Genomic DNA, 16,144 nt, shown 5'->3' with positions numbered 1-16,144 from the left:
TGCTGAGGAAGATCCACCCTGAGCTAACATCTGTGCCAATCTTCTTCTATTTTGTATGTGGGTCACCGCCTCAGCATGGCCTGACGAGTAGTGTAGGTCAGTGCCCAGGAACCCAACCGAGGCCACCAAAGCAGAGTGCACCCAACTTAACCACTAGGCCACAGAGCCAGCCCCAGGACCCAGATATTTTGAGCAGAGGATTCAATCCCTTTACCCCCAAAATACCCTCAACTACAATCTGTCACCTGCTTCATCTATGCAGAAAAGCAGCTCTCATTTCACCAAAATATTACCAATGACATAACTTGAAAATATGCTGTTTTTTTTCTTTTGTGACACATGTATAGTTATTCTTTAATATAAGAAAATAATTCCTACTGCTGTTTTGATAAGGCCCGATAAATGCTGACATACACATGAGCTAACATTTAACCAGGTGGCTAGACAAATAATAACAGTACAATTAAATATTAAAAAACGTCTGCTGGCCAGGATTTTTGGACCCCGAATCAGAGCAAGTGTAGGGCCCATCACCAGAAGAGGGAGTTGAGGCAAGTGAGGAGAAGGGTCAAAGGCCGCCAGCGACAAGTCCGTGTGAAGCAGCACGCTCTGGACGCACGGCATCCGTGACGTGACACCACCACTGCAGCCCATGTACAGAGCATTCCTCCAAGTCTGTCAGAAAAGAAACACTTGGTGACAAGGCAACTTTTTGACAGCTAGAAGAGAAAAGGACTAGACTGACAGGAAAACTAGGTTGACTTTTTTTGTGAGGAAGATCAGCCCTGAGCTAACATCCGATGCCAATCCTCCTCTTTTTGCTGAGGAAGATTGGCCCTGGGCTAACATCCATGCCCATCTTCCTCTACTTTATATGGGACGCCGCCACAGCATGGCTTGACAAGGGGTGTGTCGCTGCACACCTGGGATCCGAACCTGCGAATCCAGGGCTGCAGAAGCAGAGCACGCAAACTTAACAACTAAGCCACCGGGCCGGCCCCAAACTAGGTTTACTTTTTATTACTATTATTATTGAAAATAACACAAACTTGAAATGATCCTTTAAATCACAGAAAAGAGTCCCCGGAAATCTGAGTCTTATTTCGGCCATGATCACAACTCCTCAGAACCACTGTCACTGGAGCGCCCTCCCTCTTGCAGAGAGAAGTTACAGATGAGCCAGCGCTCAGTTACTTCCAGTGGGTCTCCTGCTCTGAGATAATGTGGACTGTCCTCCCCTGAACTGTACCTGTGCTCAGTCACCGCGCTCTCAGTCTTGGATGACCTCATCTGAACACAGGGACACACCCGGTGCGGTTCCAGCGCACGTCAGCTTGGTGTGGCAACAAGGTTTCGTGTAAGGACGCGCAGACACTCTGCGTGCTGGGGAAAAACAAAAGGAGCTGCTCACTGAGCCGCCCATGCAGGCGTCCCTCCCCGAGGAGCAGGGCCCCCAGCACCCAGCTGCTGGCCCTGGCCCTGCACAGAGCATTGGGACCAGGCCCCAGCAAGACCGCTCTGCTGAAGAGAAAACTCGGGGAAAGGCAAACATCTATACAGACCCTGGGCAGACACTTCTCTCGCACTACCGTATAGAAGTTTGTGACACCTGAAGTCACTGCAAGATGAGTCTTCGCTTTCAGATACACTCCAGTGCCGTCATCGGAACTTGTTAGTAAATGAAATGGTGCTCCATCAGCAAGACCATGAATCCAAGTTAGGAGAGACAAGTCATTCAGCATGTTCTGAATATTTTTTCCCCATTAACATAATTATTTCCTGCTCAGTTAAAAGGGAAGTGGCATTTGAACACGTCACAGACAGGAGAACGGCCGTGAAAGCTTTCAGGGCTATGGAAACAGGACCAGCACTTTATTTGAAGTTGCCCTGCACGAAATGAACAGTGTGTTTATCAGCAAGCCAGCATGCACCCCAGCAGCCAACACCTCCAGGGAACCGAGCGTGAACTTTATTAAGCCCCTTTCATATGACGCGATCAGCTGAGCATCGTCGTGACTCTGCGGGGTCAGCAGGAGGTGATAAAGAACTCACCTCAGTGTGAGTACACACAGTGAGGAGGGCCACCCACATGCTTGCCTCTTTCAACATTTTTAGAATTGAGATGGAGAGCTCAATTTCCCAAATTAAAAAATAAACGTTCCAGCCGCTTTAAAACTTCGCAGTCCACATGCTGAGAGCACGTGGCGCCGAGCGCAGGAATGCTGGGAACAGGCGGTCACCTGCACACCCAGGTGGACTTCCTGCAGCGAGGCACAGCTGCAGCATTCGGGGGACACGGGGCACCTTCAGGGTCGGGGTCGGCAAATTACAAGACACAAGGCCCAGGAAAGCGGGCCTCCTCCAGCGCCGCCAGACTCAGCCCTGGGTGCAGCCTCAGAAGGCATCTGGTTTGATGAAATGAATACAGAAGAAAGCTAGCTCAAATTAGTTTCGACAGCCGCAACGTTCTCCCTTTTGCACACTGAATTCTACAGTTCCCTCTGCCCCCCACACTTCCTATCTGTGCCCCCTCACCCAGGCAAGGCTACCTAAACTCAGACATGCCCCGGAGTGCCTCCACTTCTAGTCGCTTTGCCTGGCCAGGGGCAGAAAGGCATGATGTTTCTGTTAGAAGAGAAAAAGAGTCGTCATGTTCACCTCCTTTCTTTACTGAAATCAGGGACAAGTAGCTGGGGGAAGGGAGTGAGAGCCAGGTCCACTTCCCTCTTAATCCATGACCCCCAAGCCATTTCGATGCACCAACCTTGGCTGCACCATTTTCTTTCTGGGTTAGGCCAGGGGGCCAGGCCGCTTGCTTGGAGGTCTTGGAAGGACAGCAGTTCCAGGCCTCTGGCTGGCTAACAAGGCCTTTGGCCCCAGTCTCTGACTGGATTACACACCATCTTCCATGGCTGACTGTGCATTCACAGGATGGAGAGAATCAGCATGGAAAGGGGGTTTCTTCCAAACCCAACAGGCAATGATTTAATCAACTCAAAAAAGAATGGGGTAAGAGAAAAATTTTCAAGTTTTCTTTTCACTGATTTTATTTATATTTGGTCATCTTCACTCAGAATATCTATCAATTTCTTTTTCAGTTTAAGATGCATGTGTGTGCACATGTGTGTATAATCCCTTGGAAACTTTATTTGGTATAATTTCACATTTTTTGGTATATAGAAATAATTTTATTTTCATATTGCAGCTCAGTAGACATACAATCAATATTATTTCCTAGGATGTGCAATATATAAATAATTCACATTAAAAAATTAGGAACAGAAAGCCTCATATGCAGGAAATATTTAAAAATGTATCCCTAATTTTGAATCTGAGTTTCTGACAGTATATATACACTACCAGCTTATAAATATGAATGGATATGACATGACACACATTTGAACAAATAACACATATGGGGCCACTCCAGGTGCCTCCTTCACCATACGGGTAACTCTTCACTTTGGTCATTGGGGTTCCAGGTGCTGAGGCACACGTGGATCTGAAAGATACCTCCAGAAGTGCATTTACTACACTTGCATTTCAAAGACCTCTGCTGCTTCTATTCTCCTTTATAGCGAGGAGACCTCTTCTCTTTAAAAGCAAGAAGACCTTCGAGTCTGTCTTTTGTTGGAATAGTCTAAGAAAAACAAAACATTATGTTATCTATACCATAAAGTAAAAACAGCCGTAAAAATTAAACAAGTTTTATCTAAGAAAACTAATTAGGAGACAATCTAAAATTTTGAAATCTACTAGTCATTTCAACAATTCTAATTATGTGACCAACTTTATCACTCCAACTCCAAATACGCTTTTTTCCCAAATATACTTCAGAAAAATTAAGACTTTATTATTTAGACAATTTTAAGTTTACAAAAAAACTGAGCAGAAAGTTCAGCTTTCCCATATACTCCCTCAAGCCCCCCACTATTTCCCCTATTATTAACATCCTGCATTACTGTTGGACATTTGTTACAACTGATGAACTAATATCAATACATTATTATTAACTATGGTCCACAGTTTACATTAGGGTGCACTGTGACGTATATTCCATGGATTTTGAAAAATGTATAACATGACGTATCCACCATCACAGTATCATACAGACTAGTTTCACTGCCCTAAACATCCCTTACGCTCCACCTATTCATCCCTGCCCCGCTGCCTTTTCCAGAACATCATATAGTTGGAATCATACAGTATATAGCCTTTTATATAGAAATCCTTCACTCAACAATATGCATTTAAGGTTCCTTAATGTCTTTCTATGCATTTAAGGTTCCTTAATGTCTTTCTGTGGCAAGATAACTCATGCCGATTAATACTCCGCTGTAGGACATACCACAGTTTATCCATTCACCTACTGAAGGACATCTTGGTTGCTTCCAAGTTTGGCAATTATGAATAAAGCTTCTATAAACATCCATGTGCAGGCTTCTGTGTGAACATAAGTTTTCAACTCATTTAGCTAAATATATAATAGCATGACTGACGGATTATGTGGTAAGACTATGTTTAGCTTTGTAAGAAATGGCCAAATCATAGTATCTCATTTTTATTTGCATTTCTTAATGAAATACGATGTGGAGCAGTGTTTCCTATGCTTATTTGCCATCTGTACACCTACTTTGGTGAGGTGTCTGTTCAGATGTTTTACCCACTTTTTAATGGGCTATTTCCTTATTGCTGAGTTTTAAAAGTTCTTTGCATGTTTTGGATACAAGTCCTTTATCACATAGATGTTTTGTAAAGATTTTTGTCCCAGTCTCTGGCTTGTCTTTTCATTCTCTTCACAGATCTTTTGCAGAGTAGAAGTCGTTAATTTTAATAAAGTCAAACATCAATTCTTTCTTTCATGGATTATACTTTTGGTGTTATATCTAAAAAGTCATTGCCAAACCCAAGGTCATCTAGATTTTCTGTTATCTTCAAGAAGTTTTATAGTTTTTCATTTTACATTTAGGTCTACGACCCATTTTGAGTTAATTTTTGTGAAGGGTGTAAAGTCAGTGTCTAGATTCTATGTTTTTTGTACTTCAGTGTCCAGTGCTTCAGTATTGTTTGTTTTCAAGACTATTCTTTCTCCATTGCACTGCCTTTGCTCCTTTGTCAAAGATCAGTTGACTACATTTGTATGAATCTACTTCTGGGCTCCCTATTCTGTTCCAATAGATCCAAAGGTCTATTCCTTTGCCATTAACACACTGTCTTGATTACTGTAGATCTATGGTAAGTCCTGAAGTTGGGTAGGATCAGTCCTCCAACTTTGGTCTTCTTCAATATTGTGTTGGCTAATCTGGGTCTTTGGACTTTCCATATAAACTTTAGAATCAGTTTGCCAATACAAAGGAACTTGCTGAGATTTTTATTGCGATTGCACTGAATCTATAGATCAAGTTGAGAAGAACTGACATCTTAATAATATTGAGTCTTACTATCCATGAACATGGAATATCTCTCCATTTATTTAGATTTTGATTTCTTTCACCAGAATTTTGTAGTTTTCCTCCTACAGATCTTGTGTATATTTTGTTAGATATGTACTTAAGTATTTTAATTTTTTTATGCTATCATAAATGATGTTGTGTTTTTAACTTCAAATTCCAATTCTTCATTGCTGGTATATAGGGAAACAATTGACTTTTGCATATGAACCTTATATCATGCAATCTTGCTCTAATTGCTTATTAGTCACAGTGTTTTTTTGTTGTTGATTCTTTGGGATTTTTCTACACAGACAATCATGTCATTTATGAACAGACAGTTTTATTTCTTCCTTTCCAATCTGTATAACTTTTATTTCTTTTTCTTGTCTTACTGCATTAGCTAGGACTTCTAGTAGATGTTGAAAAGGAGTGATGAAGGGGGACAGCCTTGCCTTGTTTCTGATCATTAAGTATGACATTAGCTGTAGGTTTTTTGTAGAAGGTCTTATCAAGTTGAGAAAGCTCCATCTAATTATAGTTTACTTAGAGTTTTTATCACGAATGGATGTTGGATTTTGTCAAATGTTTTTTCTGTATCTACTGACATGATCGTATAATTTTTCCCATTTAGCCTGATGTGATGGATTATATTAACTGATTTTTGAGTGTTGAACCAGCCTTGAGTTATCTGGAAAAAAATCCCATTTGGCTGTGGCAAATGGGATTTAATTCTTTTATACATTGTTAGTTTTGATTTGCTAATATTTTGTTGAGGATTTTTACATCTATGTTCACGACAGACAATGGGCTGTAGTTTTCCTTTCTTGTAATGTCTTTGGTTTTAGTACCAGGCCTCACAGAATGAGTTAAGAAAGTGTTCCTTCTGCTTCTATTTTCTGGAAAAGATTGTAGAGAACTGGTATAATTTCTTCCTTAAATGTTTGGTAAAATTCACCAGTGAAACCATCTGGGCCTGGTGCTTCCTATTTTGGAAGTTTATAAATTATTGATTTAATTTATTTAACAAACATAGGACTATTCAGATTATCCATTTCTCCTTGTGTGAGTTTAGTATATTGTGTCTTTAAAGGAACTGGTCCATTTCATCTATTCAAAAACAGAGAGTTGTTCACAGTATTCTTTCGTTATCCTTTCAATGTCCATGGGATCAGTAGTGATGGCCTTTCTTGCATTTCTGATATTGTGCATTTTTATCTTTTGTCTTTTTCCTTTGGTTAGCCTGGCCTGAAATTTGTCAATTTTACAGATCTTTACAAAGACCCAACTCTTGGTTTTGTTGGTATTTTTCTATTTTCAATTTCATTAATTTTTGCTCTGAAGTTTCTTTCTTTTTTTCTGCTTTCTTTGGACTTAATTAGCTATTTTTCTGCTTTCCTAAGGTGGAAACTTACTGATTTTAGATCTTTCCTCTTTTCTATAAATCTATAAATTTCTCTCTAAGCATTGCTTTCAGTACACTCCCACAAATTCTGATAAGTTGTATTTTCATTATGATTTAGTTCAAAATATTTTTAAATTCCTCTTGAGATGACTTCTTCAACATGTGTTATTGAGAAGTGTGTTGTTTAACCTTCATTAAAAAGATTAAATCCGACCATTAATAGGTGGGGTTTTCCACTTATCTTTCTGTTATCGATTGCTAGTTTATTTCCATGGTGGTCTGACAGAATACTTCATATGATTTCTGTTCTTTTCTATTTGATAAGGTGTGATTATGGCCAAATACACTTTCGAAATTTTTCTTTAGGCTCTGAGGCTGTCCATTTGTAAGAGGTTTGTAATTTACTGCATTCATGGCATGAGCTCATCAATGATAGGTAGCGATTTATATACACAGACCAGGCACAGAGTGACACTCCAGCTGTCACTCCTAATGCATGACACTGCCATGCTTAAACGAGAGCTGATGCAGTTTCCAATTCTCAAGAAAGGTAGAACAAAATTCTTTTGCTACTTTAGATGCCCTAAAACAAAATTACAAGAATTTTTTCTTGGGAAAAAAAAAAGAAGAGGGGAGGAGAGGAGGGGAGGGAAGGGGGGGAGGGGGAGAGAGGGAGGGAAGGAAGGAAGGGAGGGAGGGAGGATGGATTTGTTCCTTTATAGAAAGCCCTACTAATTTGTGTACCAAAAAGAAAACTGTAAAATGGAATTAATGGACTTTCAGTGGGCAGGAGTGAAGGCTCAGAAGGTCAGGAAAAGCCAATTTGTCTCAAACACTGACGTTCCCTGGCAGGCACATGCTCACCACTGCCCTCCTCCCCCCTCTATACACTGAGCGTTCAAGTCCACACCCACAAAATACCACATGAGCCACAGAGACATTAAAGCACAAATGGTACTAACTTAATTATTCTAAGAGTTTTCTAAATTATGTAAACAGGAGTCATTAATATATGGGACATAATCAGTCACAAGAGCTGGTAACAGCCAAATAGCAGAAACAACTAATTTCAACCCATCTGTATGATTTTGGAATAGGCGTGAGTATATCTTGCTTATTTGACTTATACAGAAGGTAAACATAATTTGTAGGGGGTATCCTCACTGAATTTGTGATTGTATTACATACCTGAGCATAACAAGCTTCTTCTATGGCTAACCCCGTTACTAAATCGACCTGAAGATAAAAACATAATTCACTTTCAGCTGGAGTTACTTTTTAAAAAATGGTAAGCTCAATATAAATTCAAATTTAATAACCCTATTCCAAAAGAACAGAACTCTTTGATGTAATACAGCAAATCAGAAGTATGACCAGCATGCAAGACTCTGGAACCAGGCTGCTTGGGCAAATTCGGACTCCACTATGAGGAAGCTGTTGACTTTGGGTAAGTTATCTAACCTCTCTGTGCCTTAGAGAAGAACATCTGAACAAGGGGCTATTTGTAGCCTACCAAATGGGGGTACTGTGAGGATTAGATGAGTTAGTTTAGGTGAAGCCTTTATAAAGCATCTAAGATATATACGTATGGCCTGGCACATAGTAAGTGTCATATAAGGGGTTTCCTATCAGTATTGTTACTCTTATGATAGAAGTTTTAAAAACCAAATACTCTGTAAATTTTTAAAACTGCATTTATTTCTAACAAGTTCAATCTCTTTTTACTGCTATGAAGCACAGGAAGATACAGTGGCTTCTGGGTCTACAAGGAAGAAGTATCTTTCTTCAAAATGCCCATAATTTAACCAAAATATAACTGCTGTCATGAAAAGGCCAATGTCAATGGGTGCCTGCAGTGCTCCCTTGCCCTGCCTACCTCTCTGGTCTGGGGCCTCCACTCCTTTGGAGCTACCTCCCAGGGTCACCACAGGACACTCTACAGACTAGCCTATTTACGTGTCTCCCTGCAGAAAGCACATCAGAATTAACGGTGGAGAGAGCTGGGCTCAGCTCTGAGCCAGGAAGCTCTCCTCGGAATGTTTTTTTTAATAATACAATACTTACTGGTGCTGAGAATACACAGAATGCCCTGTTCTTTTGGTTTTCTATGAACCACTAGCCAATAAACGTGTCTGTTAACTCAATGGCAAAAATAACAAGCATGTCATAAGCTGCAAGGCATCAGTGAAATTACAAAATTCCGTGGTTATGATGCTGAAACAACAGCAACTATAAGCAGAATGAAATTGATGTAGCCAAAAAGAACCTCAGTAGCTTTCAGGAATAGTAGCACGGAAACAGCTATATTTTAGAACATTATATTTTAGAACATTAAGAAATAATGTAAGGGGGCCGGCCCCGTGGCGTAGCGGTTAAGTGCGCGCACTCCGCTGCTGGCAGCCCAGGTTCAGATCCCCGGCCCGCACCGACGCACGGCTTGTCAGGCCATGCTGTGGTGGTGTCCCACATAAAGTGGAGGAAGATAGGCACGGATATTAGCTCAGGGCCAGTCTTCCTCAGCAAAAAGAGGAGGATTGGCAATGGATGTTAGCTCAGGGCTGATCTTCCTCACAAAAAAAAAAGAAGTAACATAAAATCTAAGCTTGGTTTATTTAAATTAAATCTCCTCTACCTACTCTAGCAACAAACTCAAGCATTAAGGCACTCACCTCCATCCCTTGATTAATTGCTAATTTTGCCACTCTCATTGCAACAGGTCCCTAAAATTTAAATTAAAGAAACAGATTTTAAGTATTATTTATGCAAATTACATTGTACATCTCAGTAAAATTCAGAAATTCCCATTACTGGATCCACAGCACTGAAGCAACAATGGTTGTAAGACAGTTCATGGGAAGTTTCTTTTAGGAGCCTTGCAAGGTCTTAATTACACAGCAGTCGTAACAACTCTATTGCATCAGCAGATTATGCAGATTCCCCAGCATGCTGTGGCGAGGCAAATCCTATATACTTAAAGGTTAGCAGGTGGTGTGTGCCCAGTAGAGGGCTTACCATTCTTCAGCAAATCTCCCTAGAAGTGAAGTAGTGAAAAGAGGAGACAGTATCTGGCACAATACCACACCCACTGGTACAACAGAAGCTTGGGCTGAAGATGAGGCTGACGCTGTTGACTGACATGGGGTTCAGAGAGCATCTGTTTCAGACACTGACTCTGCATCCTTCCTCCACAGGCACGGATAACTAACCACGATGATGACGTATTAGTCAAGATGTGTCTTCCAGGCAGCGCCCCCACATCACACAGAAGCTTCAAGTCCATTAAGTCCTTAAGGATGTGTGAGGGTCACAGAGGAAAGCACTGGGTGTCCTCTGTGAGAAGGAGATCATTACTTCTGTCTTAGAAAACCACAATCCTCCAGATGGAATTTAGTTATCTGATCATATATTATATTCCTAAAAATTATTTATGGGCGATGAGTTAGAAGTAAGCGGCACATTTTTAAGTGTCTTTGGAATTAAAATGCAAGGTAGGCTCTAAACAACAGGCACAACAAAGGACTCTAATAAGTGAATGGATAAATGCATGACAGCACGGAAAATGCCATTTTTTCCTATCGAGGCATTTTGATTATCAACTTTAACCTATCTAAATTCTCTTCCTAAGTCACATGCTTAAAACTCTTTTTCAGAGGCCACAATTTTCTGAGGCTTAGACAAGTATCTTAGTTAGACTCTTCCAAATGTGATTTGCATGTGTAGTACACATATCAGTACCATTTTTTTAAGGTCATTAATTCATTTTTCTTTAAATCAGAGTGCTCCTCTCAATGAGAATCTTTTCCATTCACTTTTATCATCAGCTGACCCAGACAAGGTGCTTATCAAACTCCCATATGCCCCTTATTAAAATGGAGATGTGGGAGCCAACCCTGTGGCACAGAGGTTAAGTGCGCATGCTCAGCTACTGGCAGCCCGGGTTTGGATCCCTGGCACGCACCGACATACCACTTGTCAGGCCATGCTGTGGCAACGTCCCATGTAAAGCGGAGGAAGATGGGCACGGATGTTAGCTCAGGGCCAGTCTTCCTCAGCAAAAAGAGGAGGATCGGCATGGATGTTAGTTCAGGGCTGATCTTCCTCACACACACACACAAAATAATAATGGAGATGTGCATTCAGGGGTCTGGGGTGGATCTGGGACTCTGCATGTCTCACACACTCCCAGGGGATGCCCAGGCTGCTAGTCCACAGGCCACACTCCGGGTAGCAAGGTTTAGAAAACTGGGAAACAGGAAAATGAAAATGCTATTAGATACAATGCTTATTTAATTAGCTTCTCTTTCAAAATACAAAACAATGCCTCTTCTTCTATACAAACCTTTTTTCTCAGACAGAAAAATGGAAGTAACATATAATACAGAAATCACCTAGAAATACTAATTTTATAGAAGCTTTCTAATTATTTGGAAGAGTAATCATCCAGTGACAGAGACTGTAAAAATAAAAATCATTCCACCTCAAATTTCGTTTTGCAACTTTTGCATAGTTTTACAGTTACACATATTCTGAAGCCATTCAACACCTCTCTCAATCTGGGGGAAAACTAATTTTAGCAATTAATGTTCTCAGAGGCATGTCCTCCAGATGAAAGGGATGGTGAGGACAGGCTGGTTTGCCGTGAGGTTGGGTGCAGCTGGATGTGGAGGAGCGGAGGAAGAGGCTCTCGGGAGGGTGAGTTGTGGGCAGTGATGGCATTAACCAGAGTCACGGGAGAAGGAGCTCGTTCCCAGGAATGAGACAAGGCATCTGAACCGCAGAGACGCCAAGCGGCTAATGAGCCACCTGGGTGGAGCTCTGGAGCAGGGAGCTGAACTCTCAGGTCCAAAGCCCAGGAGAGGCTGGGAATATCAGAACTGGAACTATGCCACAACCTTTCTCAAACACACCCCTGTACTTCAGTTGAGACGAGCATTGGTCATCAAGTTTTAAGCCAAAGGAAGTCACTAAACCAACATTTAGTTAACCTATCACTTCTCCTGATACTTGTACTTCTACTTTCTCTTTAGGTGGACATTTCCCTATTATTTCAGGGAAATATTAATACCAAACTTACGGTGAGAGCTTTTTTTTTCTTTTTACTTCTTATAGAAAAATAAATAGAAATAATAGAAATAAATACATAGAAAGCTTTACTTTTTAATTCTTTAAGCAGTAAAAATCTTTCCTATTTGCTCCCTCCTCTCCATCAATCCAGAGGGCAAGGTTCTGCTACCTTATATGGGGAATAAACTATATAAGGGCCCTGCCCCGAAAGAGCTTACAGCTCCTACGTTAATTGAGAAGGACTAGTATCAACACTAGGCAGTATGGTTGCAGAAACCAACTCAACCGTGAGGCCCCGTCTGACAGCTCTCCGCGGACAGGTGCGTCACAGCAGACCTGGGCCTTTGTCTGACAACAAAGAACTCCAAGAACACCTTCTGAGACTAGATGCAAAACTGCAAACAGATGTGGGGGTGTATGCATTTTTCTGGATAGAAATTGCATGGGATTCTCAAAAGGATCCATGGCCCCAAACAGGTGACAAACTGATTGAGTTAAACGACTGAGCTGAAGAGGAAGTCACTGTGACTCCAGAAATGGTTAGGGGGTCATGCAACTCAAAACTCCATTAGGGATAAAGACAAACCATTAACTGTTTACACAGCAAAATCCTTTCATCTGTGACTTCAGAAGGAAGGAATATTTGCAAAATACACCTGGAAGAGTGAGAGAACAAAGAAACCCTGAGAACAGGACCCTCAATGCACTGTTATAAATATTACTCACGAGGCCTGTCATCTGTGAGTAAACGCGCAGTGCGTTCCAGATTTGAAAGGGTAATTGTGAGGAAGTACACCATGTATAAAGCAGGTAAAACAATGTCTATGTCACCACGAAAACAAACACAATGAGACAAACAACTGCCACTGTTCCAGCAGGTCATCTCAAAGGGACCTATCGCCAGGCATACTCGCCTGTGGTCTCCTTACATATTTGTGCCTCAATGCGTTTCAGCTTGGGGTGACCCAGTGTGACAGCCCATCCACCACTGTTTCTCTCTACGTGCACGGCTCAGGTCGGAAGGGTCAGCTGATGAGCGACTGAGGTTGCTGGAAGTTCTGTCCCATGTGACCAACATGCACGTACGTGATAATCAGCAAGGCATGGCTAAAGCATGGGCCTCAGACTACCTTCAAATCTGAAGGCCCTTAATGTAAATCACGCATACTATTTCTAGTTTTACAGCTACCACGTCTTTCTCTACTTGGAAAGCAAGCCAAGGCCATCACAGGTATTAGAGTTGACTGTTGTTTTCGTCAATTTGCTATAAAGTGATCGAAAAAGAGAAAAAAAGAAAATGTAATTAGAAATACCTGAGGTAAAAACTCTCTTGCTAGGTCCAAGGCTTTTCTGTAGGCAGCGTCCCCCTCTTGGTTCTGTTCTAGAACGTGGCTGATCAAGCCCACTGCTTTGGCTTCTTGGCCATCGAGCACACGTGCAGAGAAGATGAGCTCTTTGGCCAGGGACATTCCAATGGTGCGTGGCAGCCGCTGCGTCCCCCCTGCGGTGGAAGAGAGAGAAAATGCAAGCAATGATTTGATACCCTTTGGTTTTAACATTTCAATGTTTCATTTCTTCATTTATAAAAATAAACCAGGGCCAGAAGTTTATATGTCAAATCAGTAACTGGAAAACTACTTCAAAACAGAATCTAATTTCCTAGTTTATAAAATTAACAACACCCAAAAAGCACTTGAGAACCTTCTATCATTATTAAGTGACTCTGACACTGACTATTACTAGCGACACGGCCGGTGTGTTTTCTGAATCGAACCCGCCATCATTACCACGTCGGGAACTATGAGATGGTCAGCGATGGGCAGGCAATGCTGCCCCTTAGTCCATTCACCTGAGGAACGACAGGTCCACCAAACTTGGCATTTTCCTTTCAGTTCTGATAAGACTTATCAAGTTCTGAGAAATTCAACTCGTGCTTTTAAAGAACCATTTATGGTAAATGAATTACAAACTATTTTAATCTAATGAGAATAAAAACACATAAAAAACTCATGAAAACAGGCCTTGTCCTGGGTAGTGCTTATTTTTTCATGCAAGTACTAATCGTCCCCTGACACACTACTCCATTACACCCATCTGTCTACTCACTCCGGTATCTTCTAGGGATGAGGCCAGGATCTCATGAAATAGAAAGCGGGACAAAAGCAGTCAATGTGCTTATTGGCAGCCTCAATTCCTACCACTAAGAACACAAAAACAGCTGCAACATTAGGATTCGTCTACATCTTATCCTTAAAATGGCAGCGGGGCTGCCCAGGGTTGGGTGGGGGGGCCAGGTGGCCCAGATGGCCAGGAGGCACAGCAGCGGCTGGCTGCCTGGTTTCACAGGAGATAAAGCAAACCGATGGCCTGCCGTCCAAACAAGCTCACTGCGTTTCGTTTGACCTACAAAGGTTAAACATTTTTTTTCTGTGTTAGTTACTAACATTTAAAAACTGGGTGGGTGATTTCATACACAAACCGATTTCCCTGGAAGTCATCTGCAGCCGCACCTCTGGGCTGCAGTGCCCTCCAGTTTGCCACAGTCTCTGTCACTCCAGTACTTTAGACTGGGAAGTGCTGCTTCCTTTAAACAACTTTAAAAGGAAAGCAAAATCTTTTCTTATTCACATCTCAATCAAAAGTGGGAAAAAGGAAAAATAAAGACCACAAGTTTCAAGAAATATATCCCTTCAGTAATTAAGCATATTCCTATATGTTTCACAAACAAAGCCACACCTGCATTGGAAGAATACAGCTTATGATGCTATTATCAAGACACCATATTAAGAACCATGACCTATATTTAGAAAATATGAGTAACTAAAAAAAGGAAACAAAAACAAACCTCAATGAATTGGAAAAGGACTGACATTTTCAATAGGGATTGTTTTTGAACATAAATGAGTTGCTTCTGTAAAATGCAGGTATATATTAAGTTTTTACACTGCCTAAGCAGTTAGAGATGGTGAGTTTACAACTGTTTTACTCAATATGGCAGAAAATGTGTGTGAAAAAATGAAGCTTTGACAAATTTCAATCTAACTGTAAATAATGATGTTGCTCAGTGTAGTAAAGACAGGTCTGAGAACTTACGGGACAAGCTGCATGGAAAAGACAAGTTATTTATGGTGTTTCCAATGGCAGCTGATTAGAAGAGATATATAAATAACACAACCCAGATAGCTATATTTACTCATGGAGCTGATGAGAATTTTCATGAGACTGAAGAACTTATGGATATAGTATTCATGATAAGCACAACTTTAAGAAATGATTCTTTTCTGTATTCTGTGAAAAGTTTAATGTAGATTGGTCAAAATTAACAAATGTGACCCTCAATGGTCATTGTTAATGTCGCACTTTTTATTCAACTGAAACTCTGTATTTTCCAAGTCCATAAAGCTTAAGCCCATTCCTTACAGCATTTCCTTTACAGTATCATTCCCCAGAAATGAGGATTTTGTAAAAATTTAACAAAGGAACAGTCATGAAACTAACACCATGAAACAGATCCACTCCTTCGAGCTGACTGGCACACAACTCAGAACTCTGCTTGATGAACTGGATGCACGACATAGCAGTCAGCTGGAGAGTGTGATGTGAGGGCGAGAGGCCTGGTGTCAGAGGGCTTTCTGTTCTGTCGTAAATAACGCATCACAGGATCCCAAGGAGAGTCCCCGCCCTGGCTCGCCAACTGACACTGCATCCAAGATTTGGCCTTTCTGGTTGACCTCCCAAGCCAACTACTATAGGAACCTCAATAAGTGAAATCATACAGTCTTTGTCCTTTTGTGACTGGCTTATTTCACTGAGATAATGTCTTCAAGGTTCATCCATGTCGTAGCATATGTCAGAATTTCATTCCTTTGTAAGGCTGAATAATATTCCATTGTACGGATATACGCTTTGTTTATTCATTCATCCATTGATGGACATTTGGATTGCTTCCACCGTTTGGCTATCAGGAATAATGCTGTCATGAATATGTGTATGCAAATATCTCTTTGAGACCCTGCTTTCAATTCTTTCGGGTGGATACCCAGAAGCAGAATTGCTGGATAATATAGTAAATCTATGTTTAATTTTTTTGAGGAACAGCCATACTGTTTTCCATAGCAGTTACACCATTTTACCCCATTTTACATTCCCACCAATAGGGCACAAGGGTTCCAATTTCTCCACATTCTCACCAATACTTGTTATATGGTTTTTGTTTTTTTTTGATGGTAGCCATCCTAATGGGTGT

General features: G+C 41.1%; 1 protein-coding gene across 7 annotated transcripts in view; it reads right to left on the bottom strand.

Annotated features, from left to right (window-relative positions):
• Nucleotides 1–3,555: 3,555 nt before the first annotated feature.
• Nucleotides 3,556–16,144, bottom strand: part of AUH (AU RNA binding methylglutaconyl-CoA hydratase) — a 164,627-nt gene continuing 152,038 nt past the window's right edge. For 6 of the 7 annotated variants that reach the window (XM_058566025.1, XM_058566028.1, XM_058566026.1 and 3 more), the window contains 4 exons: nucleotides 13,212–13,399; nucleotides 9,504–9,554; nucleotides 8,023–8,070; nucleotides 3,556–3,640 (listed from right to left, as the gene is read on the bottom strand). In XM_058566025.1, coding sequence (XP_058422008.1) covers nucleotides 3,563–3,640; nucleotides 8,023–8,070; nucleotides 9,504–9,554; nucleotides 13,212–13,399 — 365 coding nt within the window. In that variant the 3' untranslated portion in view covers nucleotides 3,556–3,562. The remainder of the gene's footprint in view (nucleotides 3,641–8,022; nucleotides 8,071–9,503; nucleotides 9,555–13,211; nucleotides 13,400–16,144) is intronic. The other variant, XM_058566027.1, reaches the window with a different exon arrangement.

This window comes from Diceros bicornis, chromosome 22 (genome assembly GCF_020826845.1).
Source record: "Diceros bicornis minor isolate mBicDic1 chromosome 22, mDicBic1.mat.cur, whole genome shotgun sequence".
Lineage (NCBI taxonomy): Eukaryota > Metazoa > Chordata > Mammalia > Perissodactyla > Rhinocerotidae > Diceros > Diceros bicornis.
The sequence above is the reverse complement of the archived record's forward strand: the minus strand, read 5'-3'. Positions and strand labels throughout refer to the sequence as shown.